This window comes from Leptonychotes weddellii, chromosome 2 (assembly GCF_054177405.1).
Source record: "Leptonychotes weddellii isolate Sample4059 chromosome 2, ASM5417740v2, whole genome shotgun sequence".
Lineage (NCBI taxonomy): Eukaryota > Metazoa > Chordata > Mammalia > Carnivora > Phocidae > Leptonychotes > Leptonychotes weddellii.
Window position 1 is genome coordinate 57,587 of NC_138370.1, and position 15,053 is coordinate 72,639.

General features: G+C 40.9%; 1 protein-coding gene across 1 annotated transcript; it reads left to right on the plus strand.

Annotated features, from left to right (window-relative positions):
- The first annotated feature begins 8,736 nt into the window (after positions 1-8,736).
- On the plus strand, positions 8,737-13,949 carry OR5V1 (olfactory receptor family 5 subfamily V member 1). The gene has a single exon (XM_081806885.1). It carries the CDS (start codon positions 9,359-9,361, stop codon positions 10,310-10,312), a length of 954 nt encoding a protein of 317 aa, XP_081663011.1. The 5' UTR covers positions 8,737-9,358; the 3' UTR covers positions 10,313-13,949.
- The last annotated feature ends 1,104 nt before the right edge of the window (positions 13,950-15,053 follow it).

Genomic DNA, 15,053 nt, shown 5'->3' on the forward strand with positions numbered 1-15,053 from the left:
ATGTCAAGGATGCCCACTCTCACCACTATTGTTCAACATACTACCAGAAGTCCTAGCAACAGCAATCAGACAACAAAAAGAAATAAAAGGTATTCAAATTGGCAAAGAAGAAGTCAAACTCTCTCTCTTCACAGATGACATGATACTTTATGTGGAAAATCCAAAAGACTCCACCCCCAAATTACTAGAACTCATCCAGCAATTCAGTAATGTGGCAGGATACAAAATCAATGCACAGAAATCAGTTGCTTTCTTATACACTAACAACGCAACTGTAGAAAGAGAAATTAGAGAAACGATTCCATTTACAATAGCACCAAAAACCATAAGATACCTCAGAGTAAACCTAACCAAAGAGGTAAAGGATCTATACTCTAGGAACTACAGAACACTCATGAAAGAAGTTGAAGAAGACACAAAAAGATGGAAAAACATTACATGCTCATGGATCGGAAGGATAAACATTGTTAAAATGTCTATGCTCCCCAGAGCAATCTATACCTTCAATGACATCCCGATCAAAATTCCGATGACATTTTTCAAAGTGCTGGAAGAAACAATCCTAAAATCTGTATGGAATCAGAAAAGACCCCAAATCGCCAAGGAAATGTTGAAAAAGAAAAAGTTGGGGGCATCACATTGCCTGATTTCAAGCTATATTACAAAGCTGTGATCAGCAAGATAGCATGGTACTGGCACTAAAACAGACATATAGACCAATGGAACAGAATAGAAAGCCCAGATATGGATCCTCAACTCTACGGTCAACTAATCTTCGACAAAGCAGGAAAAAATATGCAATGGAAAAAAGACAGTCTCTTCTATAAATAGTGCTGGGAAAATTGGACAGCCACACACAGAAGAATGAAATTCAACCATTCTCTAACACCATTCAGAAAGATAAACTCAAAGTGGATGAAAGACCTCAATGTGAGACAGGAATCCATCAAAATCCTAGAGGAGAACATAGGCAGTAACCTCTTTGACATCGGCCACAGCAACTTCTTTCAAGATACACCTCCAAAACTAGTGAAACAAAAGCAAAAATGAACTTTTGGGACTTCATCAAGATAAAAAGCTTCTGCAAAGCAAAAGAGACAGTCAACAAAACAAAGAGGCAACCCACAGAATGGGAGAAGAGATTTCAAATGACACTAGAGATAAAGGGCTGGTATCCAAGATCTCTAAAGAACTTCTCAAACTCAACACCCAAAAAACAAATAATCAAGTCAAAAAATGGGCAGAAGGCATGAACTTCTCCAAAGAAGACATACAAATGGCTAACAGACACATGAAAAAATATTCATCGTCATTAGCCATCAGGGAAATGCAAATCAAAACCACACTGAGATACCACCTTACACCAGTTAGAATTGCAAAGATGGACAGGGAAAGAAACAACAAATGTTGGAGAGGTTGTGGAGAAAAGGGACCCCTCTTACACTGTGGTGGGAATGCAAGTTGGTACAGCCACTTTGGAAAACAGTGTGGAGGTGCCTCAAAAAATTGAAAATAGAGCTACCCTATGACCCAGCAATTGCACTCCTGGGTATTTACCCCAAAGACACAGATGTAGTGAAAAGAAGGGCCATATGCACCCCAAGGTTCATAACAGCAATGTCTGCAATAGCCAAAGTGTGGAAAGAGCCGAGATGCCCTTCAACAGATGAATGGATAAAGAAGATGTGGTCCATATATACAACGGACTATTACTCAGCCATCAGAAAGAATGAATACCCAACTTTTACATCAACATGGATGGGACTGGAGGAGATTATGTAAGTGAAATAAGTCAAGCAGAGAAAGTGAGTTATCATATGGTTTCACTTATTTGTGGAACATAAGGAATAGTATGGAGGACATTAGGAGAAGAAAGGGAAAAATGAAAGGGGTAAAACGGAGGGAGAGATGAACCATGAGAGACTATGGACCCTGAGAAACAAACTGCAGGTTTTAGAGGGGAGGGGGGTGGGGGGATGTGTTAGCCTAGTGATGGGTATTAAGGAGGGCACATACTGTAAGGAGCACTGGGTGTTATAAGAAAACAATGAATTGTGGATCACCACATCAAAAACTAATAATGTATTGTACGGTGATTAACATAACATAATAAAATAAAATTAAAACAATACCGACCCACCATGTCACCTACACCAGATCTGTGAAGATTGGGAAGCTAGATAATGCCAAGCAGTATAGGAAATTGTGAAGCACAGGAACCTTGCATGCTGTGCATCGCATAGGTGCAATTGGGGAAAATAGTAGAATTTTGAAGATCAATTTTGTGTAACTTACAATTTGTAACAGCTATTTTTGCTTTGTGCTAGCTTTACTGTGCTGTAAGAGAAGTCCCCTCTGACTCAAGGTACGTCCAGGCCAGGTGATTGTCCTAAGAATCTTAGCATTATCTTTAGCTTCCTAGAGTGATAACTTTTCTGATACATAATGATGAGACAGATGACAGAATGATGAAATTATAATGTCATCATTGTTGCATTAGGAACTAAATTGTTTTGAAAATGGCTTAAGGTCATAACTTGTGGATTGGGAGGGAGAACACTCATGGCAAAAGGAGAAGGGGTCTCCAGATATTTCTGTGAATCAATCAATTTTATTGAAAAGCTTTTTAGCACCCCACATCAATACACTGTTTGTCTTATGGTATGTTAAGATATATGTCTCTGTTTCAGCTGAGATCTCAAAGCCAACTAGCAAATTTACCAAAAGCAAGATCCTAGATCACCAACTTATTCATAACCTGCAAAGAAGTGGATATTTAATGAACTCATTCAGTGGCTGAAGAGTTAATCTGTGCATGAACTTTCCTTGGTGAGATTGGTGTGCTATATAAGCTTCCCCAGCTCTAGAAGGAAATGAGGATGCTTCTCCTTAAGTCAGCAGAGAGAAAGAGATCCAGTGAGAGAGTTTGATCATATGCCGGGAATTTTAGAGTCTAAGGACTGATATACCAGCTGTGGCAAAGCAACAAGAAACTACTGAACTGCATCCCCTCTGATAGTCTGGAAAGGGTGCAAGATGTTTCTCAGTGGTCAGCTGTGGGCCAAGAGGAGCCGTTCTGACTCCTCATGAGACTCCCTGAAGCAGAGCTACAATGGTACTAGAGCTGCTAGAGGACGGCCAGATGCTCAGCTGAGGCAGGAACCTGGGAGCGAGTCTCAGGACCTGTGCCCGATGTCCCAGAGGTGTGTCTCCAAGGCCCTGGAAACAGCCCTGCAGGACATGGGAATCATCTGCATCGAGGGTCATCCTGGTGCCCACTCCAATCCATGCACTGGCCTCCAGGGATTGAGGAGGCACTCAGGTAGAGACTCCTCATGCAGAGTCTCCAGGGGCCATTATTATCTGCCACTTCCTTGTGCTCATAAAAGCAGTCCCACATCAGGTTCTAAGAGTCTGAATGGTAATCTCTGCTCCTCTGGCATAGTTTCGATCACAGATGTGTAAGTATTTTCTAATTGCGCAGCTAGAGCTCCACTTCTCTTGGAGATAGACTTTTCCCTGCCTTGCTCTGTGAGAGAGATGGGTGGAAAGGGGAGTATGATTGTTACAGGATTTCTATTCCTTTAGTACCTGAGGTTCTTGGGCACACCACTTGGAAGAATGAAGAGATAGAGCAGGTTAAGAGTGGTGGGCAGCAAAGCAAAATTTATTGAGCCATAGTACAAGGCTTCTGGAGAAGGAAGGGACCCCAGAGGGTTGCCATTTTGGCATTTAAATCTAGGGGTTGTTATAAGCTCTTTTGTGGAACTATTTTAAGCAACCAGAGTGTGGGCCTCTTGCAGATTGGCTGCTAAGGCATGACGATCAGGGTTTTGATCATGCACGTCTACCTATCAGGTTAATATTGAGTGCTCATGGTCTTTTTGGACTGACATCTGGAGACTTAGGTCTTAACTAGTGATAGTGACAAGTGTTTTATGGTTAATTGTTTTGTCTCAGGATCTTTTGCAAAAGTCACTTCTGCAGAAGCTGCTAGACAGAATGCTACTGTGGTCTTAGCTGTTATGGGTCTCTGCTTGCTGGGGACCCTGGCTCTGACTACCTAATTGTCCAACTAACTTCTAACATGATGACCCTGGGGAGGGAGTAATCAAAGTCTGTGCTTTGGGTGGAATAGGCTGAATATGTGTAAGCGTGGTGCTTCCTTTGTTTCTGGTAATTTGATATCACTCAGAATGTCCATCTGCTGGTTTGCTGATTCTTTATTAAATAAAAAGTAATGTCTTTATTCTGCAAAAAAGAGAAGAGATTAGAATACCCTGCATTGTGGAGAACATCAGAAACACATATTGTGTGACTTTATCATGGGAAGCTGTCTCTCACATTGACCTGGTACAACTGCATGCTAGTTTTTATTTATGGAGCTCTTGCTGTGCTCATTCAGTTTATGTGTTTTCTATGGGATTTCAGTTATGAGTAAGGGATTGGATAATGTACTTTAGAGATCCTTGCAATTTAAACATTCTGCATTTCTAAGGTGCCTTTTTTGAGAATTCTCTCTAATAAAGAGGCCTTGAGTCCCTTAGAACGAAGCAGGAAGTCAGGACTGAGAGCCTGGAAAGCACGCTTTCTCATGAATTTTCTTTCTTTCTTTCTTTTTTTTTAAAGATTTATTCATTTACTTATTACACACACACACACACACACACACACACACACAGAGGGAGAGAGCAAGCACAAGCAGGAGGAATGGCAGGCAGGGGAGAAGCAGGTTCCCTGCTGAGCAAGGATCCCAATGTGGGGCTCCATCCCAGGACTCTGGGATCATGACCTGAGCTGAAGGCACATGCTTAACCAACTGAGTCACCCAGGTGCCCCTGAGTTTTCTGAGAACAATTCTTTATGGGTCCTTCGTGGCCATCCTCGAGATCTTCCTATGCTGTGAATTCCTGGAAACTTTTTTTTTTCTTATATTATATGAGATTTCATGGTCTTGGATAAGAGAGGAAGAAGCCATTTTCATGTAACTCTGTGAATTATCTGTGCTTCACATGGTGACTCACAGCCCTTAGTCTCTTCTGTAGGAGGGGCAGCTGTCACCTGTGGATCATGACTTGAGTACCACCTGGGGGACATTGTTCCAGATTTGGAGATAGTATAATTGTTTTTCTATTCTGTTAACTGTGTGAGCTTAAAAGAGTCAGGTATCTTCTGTCACTTTTAGTTTTTGAAACCGTAACTCATGATTGTATGAGAGTAAGATGATATGGTAGATATGAAGCCTTTTTTCTAAGTGATACAGAATTCTGAATATGTGAGGAAGGGAAGGAGCTCTCTCTCTCTCTCTTTTTTTCCTTGGAAATTCTGCCAGAGTGCCTGACGTTCAAACAGTAGCAATCAATTACTGAAAGTTAAACCATTGTGTCCCCCAGATAACTATTAGGAAATAGATGAGTAAGACAGGACAAGTATCCTCAAGGACTTTGGCCAAATGGGTGATATAAATTGCACAAATACTTGTGTGTTGAGTGGTGGAGTGGAGGTCTGCAGTTTCCAAGAAGGAAGAAACTTAAGTTTCATTTGAAGGAAACAGTGTCATTGAAGCTGAGATTTGAAACAATGAAGATTGACAGATAGAAATGGGGAGAGGAAGAAAGACATCCAGGTTGAGTGGATAGAAATGATCCTGAAAAACAAAGGAAAAGATACTCTAATTTGAAGGCAGACAGTGGTCAGCAGGAGTGCAGTGTCACCCAGCCAGTGCATAGCAGCTCATGAGTAACAGGAACACAGGGAAGGTGTGGTGGACGTGAGCAGGATGATTGTGGGGCAGCCAAGACTGGCGGCCCAGTAGACAAGGCCACAGCATGAGGAGATCCCTGGGAGAAAGTGAAGGTGTGGGAGACCCTGAGGAAGGAGGTGTGGCTGCCAGCACAGGGCTCCATGAAACAAACTATTTCAACACTGATGTGTTATGAACTTGCAGTTCTAGGATGACCTCTCCTCTCAGGTCCAAATACCAAATGTTTATATGATGTCTTTTCTCGGATATCTCAAAGATGCCTCAAACATAACATGGCTAGCCCTGAACCCATCATCTCCTCCTGGAGCTAGGCCCCTTCCAGCTTTTCCTGTTTTCATGACTCATCGTGTTAACCATGTAGTTGCTAAAACCAGGGACCTAGGTCAGCACAGCATATCATCAAGGTTGCAAACTGAAATGTAGGACTTGGTGTCACCATGTCATAGCTGTGTAATTTTAGGCAAATTATTTAATCTCTCTGAAGGTTATTTTTAAAAATGTTTATTGCAATATGGGTGTGATATGCTATTTCATAGGTTTATGTGTTTTGGTGAGAGAATGGGCTACTTTAAGGCTTGTAGAATGGTTGGTCACTCCATGTATGTCAGTTATGATTATTATTCCTAATCCACCCTCTTCCCACCTCCTACTAAGACTGTAAAAACTGTGTCTCCTACTATCTATCCCTCCACTGCCTCCATTTCCTCTGACTCAATGCTTACCATGCTCATCTGAAATGCCATCACCCCATGTTTGGATGAACTTGGTGGCTTGTTCTGTCCATTGCTATGCCTTCCATTCCATTGTCCATACAGTGCCCAGAAGGGCCTTTCTAGAACATGGACAACTCAGGTCCCAGAAATATCATCCTGCTGCTCTTAGATTCCCAATGACTCCAACTCCACCAAAGCACCTCCTGTCTTTCCCCTTCATCCCAGCCTCCTGGGCTTCCTAGCCTCATGCTTCCTCCAGCCTCCAGAACCTGTACCTGCTCTTCTTAGTGTGAAGGTCCTTCACACCTAACTCACCTTCACCTACTTAACCTCTGTCCATGCTTGAGATTTCAATTCACATTTTCTGAGGGAAGCTTTTGATGACTTCTCCAAAACAGGGTGAGCCCTATGTTGCTTTCTTTTAAAGCAATTATTACCGTTTTTATTATATTAAAAAAACCATTTGGTAAATTTATAACCCCCAATGTGCATTCTCCTGAATGTACAGTCAAATTCTGCTTTGTTCATCATTTTATTTTTAGCACAAACCAACATGCCCAGCAAAGAGAAGTTTCTCGAAATATGATTGAATAAAATGAGCAGGATGGGGGCGCCTGAGTGGCTCAGTCGTTAAGCGTCTGCCTTCAGCTCAGGTCACGATCCCAGGGTCCTGGAATCGAGCTCTGCCTTGGGCTCCCTGCTCCGCGGGAGGCCTGCTTCTCCCTCTCCCACTCCCCCTGCTTGTGTTCCCTCTCTTGCTGTGTCTCTCTCTGTCAAATAAAAAAATAAAATCTTAAAAAAAAATGAGCAGGATGAGTTAGCTTAGTGGATTGGTTTAATTTATCCTCAGAAGTAGGAGGAAGGGTTAAAAAGGTAAAAGTGTAAGCAGAGTTTAGGAATGACCAGGGTTTGGGGATTCTTTTGATGGAAATATAGTTGTCCTGGAGAATTCATTTGCTCCTGGTAATGTGAAATATACACTAAGGGAATCTGAACCTTTATCTGGCGTGTTCTCTCACCCTTCTGAATTTAAGGTTCAGACACACACATGGGCACAGGGCAGAGCAGTCAAAGAAGTGCTGTTTGAGTAAAGGCCCAGTACTTACCTTCATTTCTAAAAAGTTTTAGTTCTCTCTTTAGCTCCTATAATTTGCTTCAGATATCAAACTGCACAATTCATTCTTCTTGGATTAGAACTTGAGCATTTTGAACTAAGGGATCCTTTATATAACCATTTTAATTTTATCAAGCATTTTTATTAACCAACTTAAAGTCTAGAACAGTATTCTTTAATGACACAAACACGAACATTCAAATTAATTTACATCCGGCCAGGAAATAACAACTATCCTGGGAATCAATTATTCAAATAAACATATTCAAGTAAAAGACTGGATGTTTAGTAACAGATTGAACTATCAAGATGGTACAGACATAGCATATTGCCATTAATAGAAATACAAGTCATTAAAAGTTTGAAACTAAAATAATTCAATGGTATGAATATAAATCATATTAAAATATTTTTAGAGAGCATTATATTGTCATCAGTTAAGGGAAATTAAATTTTTAGACACCCAATTGAAAGTCTATCAGTTTGGGAGAGATAAAACTATATGTATTTTTTTCACCCAGTGGCTACATAACTCTCCCAGACATTTATTTCACTGAGACTCAGTGTTTTCATCTAGAAATTGGAATGGCAGCATTACTCAATTACTTATCTTGGGGACTTATGAAAGGGGAAGGAGTTAGTGAGAATCTGGATAGAAAGTGCTCCAAAGTTGTGAGAGTCCTCCTCCACACGGCACCTGTGGTGACTGTACACAGACAGGGAATCCTGCATTAGCCAAATGGCTTTTCAAGCTTCCAGAGCACTGGGTCTCTAATTTATTGGGATGAGTCTCCTGAAAAGTTTATTAAAATACAAGTAACTTAACCTGAAATTTGGGGTTTCTAATTCAGTATGCTTATTACTGAAGCTTATCATAACAAATTAAATTTAAAAAAATACAAATATCCACTAATAAGGAAGATATTAAAAGTTTGCTGTATTTTGGGGCACCTGGGTGGCTCAGCCGGTTAAGCGTCTGCCTTTGGCTCAGGTCATGATCCCAGGGTCCTGGAATCGAGCCCCGCATCGGGCTCCCTGCTCCGCAGGAAGCCTGCTTCTCCCTCTCCCACTCCCCCTGCTCGTGTTCCCTCTCTCGCTGTGTCTCTCTCTGTCAAATAAATAAATAAATCTTTAAAAAAAAAAGTTTGCTGTATTCTTATGAAGACTTGTATATAACCCAAACATCATGTTTTAGGAGAATATTTATGGCCATGAGAATTTATCACAATATGGTGCTTGAGGAAAAAACAGGTTAGAATGTGTACTCTCTGAACCTACTTTTAAATATTTATGCATGGAAAACTGATTAGAAGGACATACACCAAATTATTAGTGGATGTTTTCTTTCTTTGGTGGAGACATTAAGGGTTTTTGCTCGGAGATTCTTGCACATTCTGTGTTCTGCAACTCGTGTTCACATGTCACCAGGATGATTGCAGGTGGAACTGACCCAGCCATTATTAATACGGAACTCGTAGGGTGTACGGTGCCCTCTTGTGATTTTTTTTCTAATTAAATACTGTCTGTATTGTGTATTTTTGAGATTTTATTTACAAGTGAAACACTGGATCACTTATGTCTGTGTTCGGTGGTAGGTATGAGCTCTGGAGGATGCTGCGCTTCTGGGTTGGAATCTGATGTGCACGGTAATGACTGTCCTCTGTAACACTTGTTCCCTTGTTTTGCAGACCATTGCTACCGCAGCATAGGATTATTGTAATCTGAGTTTCTCTTTGCCTAATCCCCCAAAAGGAAGTGGGTAACATCATGGAAGGAAAGAATCAAACAGCTCTGTTTGAATTCATCATCTTGGGATTCTCCAACCTAAATGATTTGCAAGTTCTACTCTTCACAGTATTCCTTATGACTTATATCTGTACTCTGGGAGGAAATCTCTTCATTATCTTGGTGACCATGGCTAATCCACATCTACGTACTCCCATGTACTATTTTCTGAGGAATTTGGCCTTTCTTGACATCTGCTACACCACCACCAATGTCCCCCAGATGATGGTGCATCTCCTATCAGAGAAGAAGAGCATTTCTTATGGAGGATGTGTGGCTCAAATTTTTGCCTTCATTTTCTTTGTAGGGTCAGAGTGTCTCCTCCTGGCAGCCATGGCATATGACCGTTACATTGCAATCTGCAAACCCCTCAGGTACTCAGTGATTATGAACAGGGCCCTGTATGGCCAGTTAGCCGCCTCATGCTGGACTGGGGGTTTCTTCAACTCAGTCGTGCACACAGCACTTACCTTCCGCCTGCCCTTCTGTGGCAACAACCAGATTCATTATTTCTTCTGTGACATCCCCCCTTTGCTGCTGTTGTCTTGTGGGGACACTTCTGTAAATGAGTTGGCATTGCTCTCCATTGGGGTCTTCATCGGGTGGGCTCCTTTCCTGGGCATCGTCCTTTCCTACCTCTCTATTATCTCTACCATCTTGAGGATCCAGTCCTCAGAGGGGAGGCAAAAGGCCTTTTCAACCTGTGCTTCACACCTGTTCATTGTCCTTCTCTACTACGGCAGCACCATCTTCACATATGTGCGGCCCATCTCATCTTACTCACTGGAGAAAAACAGACTAATCTCCCTATTGTATAGTGTTGTTACCCCCATGCTAAACCCTGTAATTTACACACTGAGGAATAAAGACATCAAAGGGGCTGTGAAGGCCATGGGGAGAAGGTGGCAGATGCCAATTCCCTCTTTTGATATGTAACTTTCACTCATCTGTAACCAATATTCTTATATCAGAAATTAACTTTTCACTAGCCAACTATTGGCAGTGACACTAAACTTACAGGTTGATTGCAGTGTTGGGACAGATAGTGAACAGTTGATACACTCAAGTCTAAGTGTACATATTCTTGAGCTTTAGTTTAGTTAGTCCTGTGCAAGAGACATGGATGTTGCTGTTTTTAGGTAATTTTCTTCTTAGAATACTGTCCATTCCTGAATCCTTCATTCAAAATATGGTGCCACTCTTTCATGCAATATGTGCTTGATGGTCATTACCTTCTAGTACTTTCCTTCCTTTGTGTATTACCACTTATATGTTGAGGAATGTGAAAGCCCTTATCCTAATGCTCCTCATATATGTTTATTATATTCCTCTTCTTACTACTTAAGTCATGCTTTTGGCTTTTCTTTCTTTATTAGGTTCTTCTTAAGAAAGCATCATAATCAATGCACTGAGTTCACATTACACTGCTTTTGACAGAGCTATGTGAATCAAGATGAAATGATGTTTTATCTCTGGTTCTGCTGACAATTAAGGTTAGTTTTTTCCCCAGTTGCATGGGTCAATGACAATTTATCTTCATGTTGGAAGGAAGACAGCCATAGTTTCTCAATCCCAGCTTATATTCCTTACTGTGTCCAAAAAATGGAATATCCTGAAAGAATGTTTCTAGAAATAAGGCCACACGACATGTTACTATTTTATAGGGTATTTAGAATTTAGGAAATCTTTATCTAAAACAAAGATAAACTCAAAATGGATGAAAGACCTCAATGTGAGACAAGAATCCATCAAAATCATAGAGGAGAACACAGGCAGCAACCTCTTCCACCTTGGCCACAGCAACTTCTTTCAAGACACCTCTCTAAAGGCAAGGGAAACAAAAGCAAACATGAACTTTTGGAATTTCATCAAGATAAAAAGCTTCTGCACAGCAAAGGAAACAGTCAATAAAACCAAGAGGAAACCCATGGAATGGGAGAAGATATTTGCAAATGACATATCAGATAAAGGGCTAGTATCCAAGATCTATAAAGAACTTCTCAAACTCAGCACCCAAAAAACAAATAACCCAGTCAAGAAATGGGCAGAAGACATAAACAGACACTTCTTCAAAGAAGACACACAAATGACCAACAGACACATGAAAAAATGCTCCACATCACTCGGCATCAGGGAAACACACATCAAAACCACAATGAGATACAACCTGACACTGGTCAGAATGGCTAAAATGAACAAATCAGGAAAAGACAGATGTTGGCAAGGATGTGGAGAAAAGGGAACCCTCTTACACTGTTGGTGGGAATGCGAACTGGTACAGCCACTCTGGAAACCAGTATGGAGTTATCTCAGGACATTAAAAACAGAGCTATTTATGACCCAGAAATTGCATTACTGGGTATTTACCCCAACGATACAGATGTACTGAAAAGAAGGGGACCTGCACCCCAATGTTCATAGCAGCAATGTCCACAATAGCCAAACTGTGGAAGGAGCCAAGATGTACTTCAACAGAGGATTGGATAAAGAAGATGTGGTTCATATATACAGTGGAATATTACTCAGCCATCAGAAAGGATGAATACCTACCATTTGCATTGACACGGATAGAACTGGAGGGTATTATGCTATGTGAAATAAGTCAAGCAGAGAAAGACAATTATCATATGGTTTCACTCGTATGTGGGACATAAGGAATATGGCAGAGGACCATAGGGGAAGGGAGGGAAAACTGAATGGGAAGAAATCAGAGAAGGAGACAAACCATGAGAGACTCTGGACTCCAGGGAAAAAACTGAGGGTTGCAGAAGGGAGGGGTTGAAGGATGGGGTAGCTGGGTGATGGGTAGTAAGAGGGCATGTGTTGTGATGAGCACTGTGTGTTATACACACCTGATGAATCATTGAACACTACATCAAAAGCTAATGATGTATTATACGTTGGTAACTGAACATAATAAAAAATAAAATACAAAAATAAAGTCTTTGCTGAAAAAAAATTAGATCACGGAATTGGAGAAAAATATACAGAAAGGTAACTACAGGTTTTTTGGAGGGGGGAATAGAAACTGTTTGTTGCATAGTAACTATAGTTAGAAAAGAGAGTAGGAAGCACACATATTAAAAGCAAAGGTACTAACGTACTGCTTTTCCTATGTTATTACCATGTAAGGAACAGGCATGAAGACAAGAGAAGTGGGCAAGCAAAGTGGTCCAAGAAAGAAAGAAATATGGGAAAGGGAGAGAAAATGTGAAAGATAAGGAAGGAGGCTGAGAGATGCAAAGAAGTTCCTTGCAATGTAGGGCAGAGAGAAGGGCTCACGGAGGAGGGACCAGGGTCTAGTTCCTTCCTTCCCAGTTCTGCCAGAAGCTGTTTCTCCTCCTCCTCAGAGCTGCTCATGCCTCCCTAGCTGGCATCCTGGTTCTCATCTTTGTGCTCTGCCACAGTGCCTAGGCCACACCTGTTGCCCGCACCTCACTTCTGAGTTAACTCTCCCATGGCGGTGCTGTGTGCAGACTCCTTCCCAGTTTCAAAGAGACCTCCACCTGACAACAATGATCTGTGGTCAGTGCATTCAGTCTCCTAGGAACTGCCTGTCTTATCACCTGATCTCCTTTAGAAACTAAATAATTCTCCCCACAGTTACTACATCCTGCAACATTCCTTTCCATTTTCCTTTATACTGTCTTTTAAAAAGCAAAAATGTTTACTTTTGATGAATTCCAATTGGTCATTATATATATATTTTCTCTCTTAAATTCAGCTTTATTGAAGTATAATTGGCATATAAAATTGTAAGATATTTAAAGTGTACATCGTGATGATTTGATACAAGTACACATCATGAAAAGACCCCTCCCATCCTGTTAATTAACACATCCATCCATCCATCACCTCTCATATTTATCTTTTTTCCTTGATGAAAATATTTAAGTTCTGCTCTCCTAGCAAATTTTAATTATACAATACAGTGTTCTCAACTCTAGATAGCCATCATGTTTTACATTAGATCCTCAGACCTCATTCACCTTAGAGCTGAAAGTTTATATCCTTTTAACTCCCTCTTTCTTTTACTGACCACCACTTCCCAACCCTGGAAACCACTTTTCCACTCTGTTTTTATGAGTTTGACTTTTTTTTTTTTTAAAGATTCCACATATAAATGACACCATACAGTACTTGTCTGTGTGGCTTTTTCCTTGCATTATGTCCTCAAGTTCTACCCCTGTTCTTGCAAATAGCAGGAATTACTTCTCTTTCCTGGCTGAGTATTCCTCCTCCCTCCATTTTCAACTGTGGCATGAAATAAGTCTCAGGAGGCATTTGGAATCAACTTTTTTGGGGGGAGACTCTTGGCACCCTGTTAAAACATTACCTTTCAGAGTAGGGTTCCTCAAAAAATTAAAAATAGAGCTACCCTATGACCCAGTAATTGCACTACTGGGTATTTACCCCAAAGACACAGATGTAGTGAAAAGAAGGGCCATATGCACCTCAATGTTCATAGCAGCAATGTTCACAATAGCCAAACTGTGGAAAGAGCTGAGATGCCTTTCAACAGACAAATGGATAAAGAAGATGTGGTCCATATATACAATGGACTATTACTCAGCCATCAGAAAGAATGAATACCCAAATTTTGCATCAGTATGGATGGGACTGGAGGAGATTATGCTAAGTGAAATAAATCAAGCAGAGAAATCAATTATCATATGGTTTCACTTATTTGTGGAACATAAGGAATAGCATGGAGGACATTAGGAATAGGAAGGGAAAAATGAAGGGGGGGAAATTGGAGGGGGAGATGAACCATGAGAGAGTATGGATTCCGAGAAACAAACTGTAGGTTTTAGAGGGGAGGGGGATGGGGGGATGGGTTAGCCAGGTGATGGGTATTAAGGAGGGCACGTATTGCCTGGAGCACTGGGTGTTATATGAAAACAATGAATCATGGAACACTACATCAAAAACTAATGATGCACTGTATGGTGACTAACATAATAAAAAAAAAAAGAGAGAGAACAAATGATCATTATATTTTTTTCCTTTGACTTTTAGTTCTTTTGGTTTTTGTGCCCTAAGAAATCTTTGCCCTCCATAGATCCACAAAGATACTTTCCTGTAGCTTTTATATTTAGGTCTATGATCCAACTTGAATTAATTTTTGGTGTAATGTTGAGGTTTTTCCTTTTTTCTGGAGAGATAGCTGTGTTTTGTTGTGTTTTTACAGCACACCTTGTTGAAAAGACTATCCTTTCCACATTGTGTTGTCTAGACACTTTGGTCAAAATTACTTGGGCACATATATTTTGCTCTATCTAGATGTTTTATGTTCTGTTTGAGCTTAGACTACCAGGTGTAACCTGTATTCTGAAAAGAATCAGATTTACTGATTTGCAAGGAGGAAGGGAACTCCAGAGTAACCATTGCATGTTACACTTGACAACAGAAAGGAAGCAAGCATCATCCATAAGGGTTGGTTTCCATCTGAAGAAATCTGAGCAGGGTCTACAGGAAGCAGGGCTCAGTTCTAAATTGGGTACTGTTGTTGAGGAGGGCTTGGGAGAAGCAAGGATTAACAGGAGACTAGGTGCTATCCTGTGGCCAGCCCAGATTAGCAATTAGGTATGCCGAGTCGTAGATGGATGTAGTAAATCTAGGGTGCTACTGAAAAGAAAGCAGCAGTTCCTCAAAGTGTTACTGTGTGCCCTATTGA

What these genes read in the sequence shown, in the direction of transcription:
- OR5V1 (XM_081806885.1), top strand. Translation starts at nt 9,359, where the DNA reads ATGGAAGGAAAGAATCAAACAGCTCTGTTTGAATTCATCATCTTGGGA.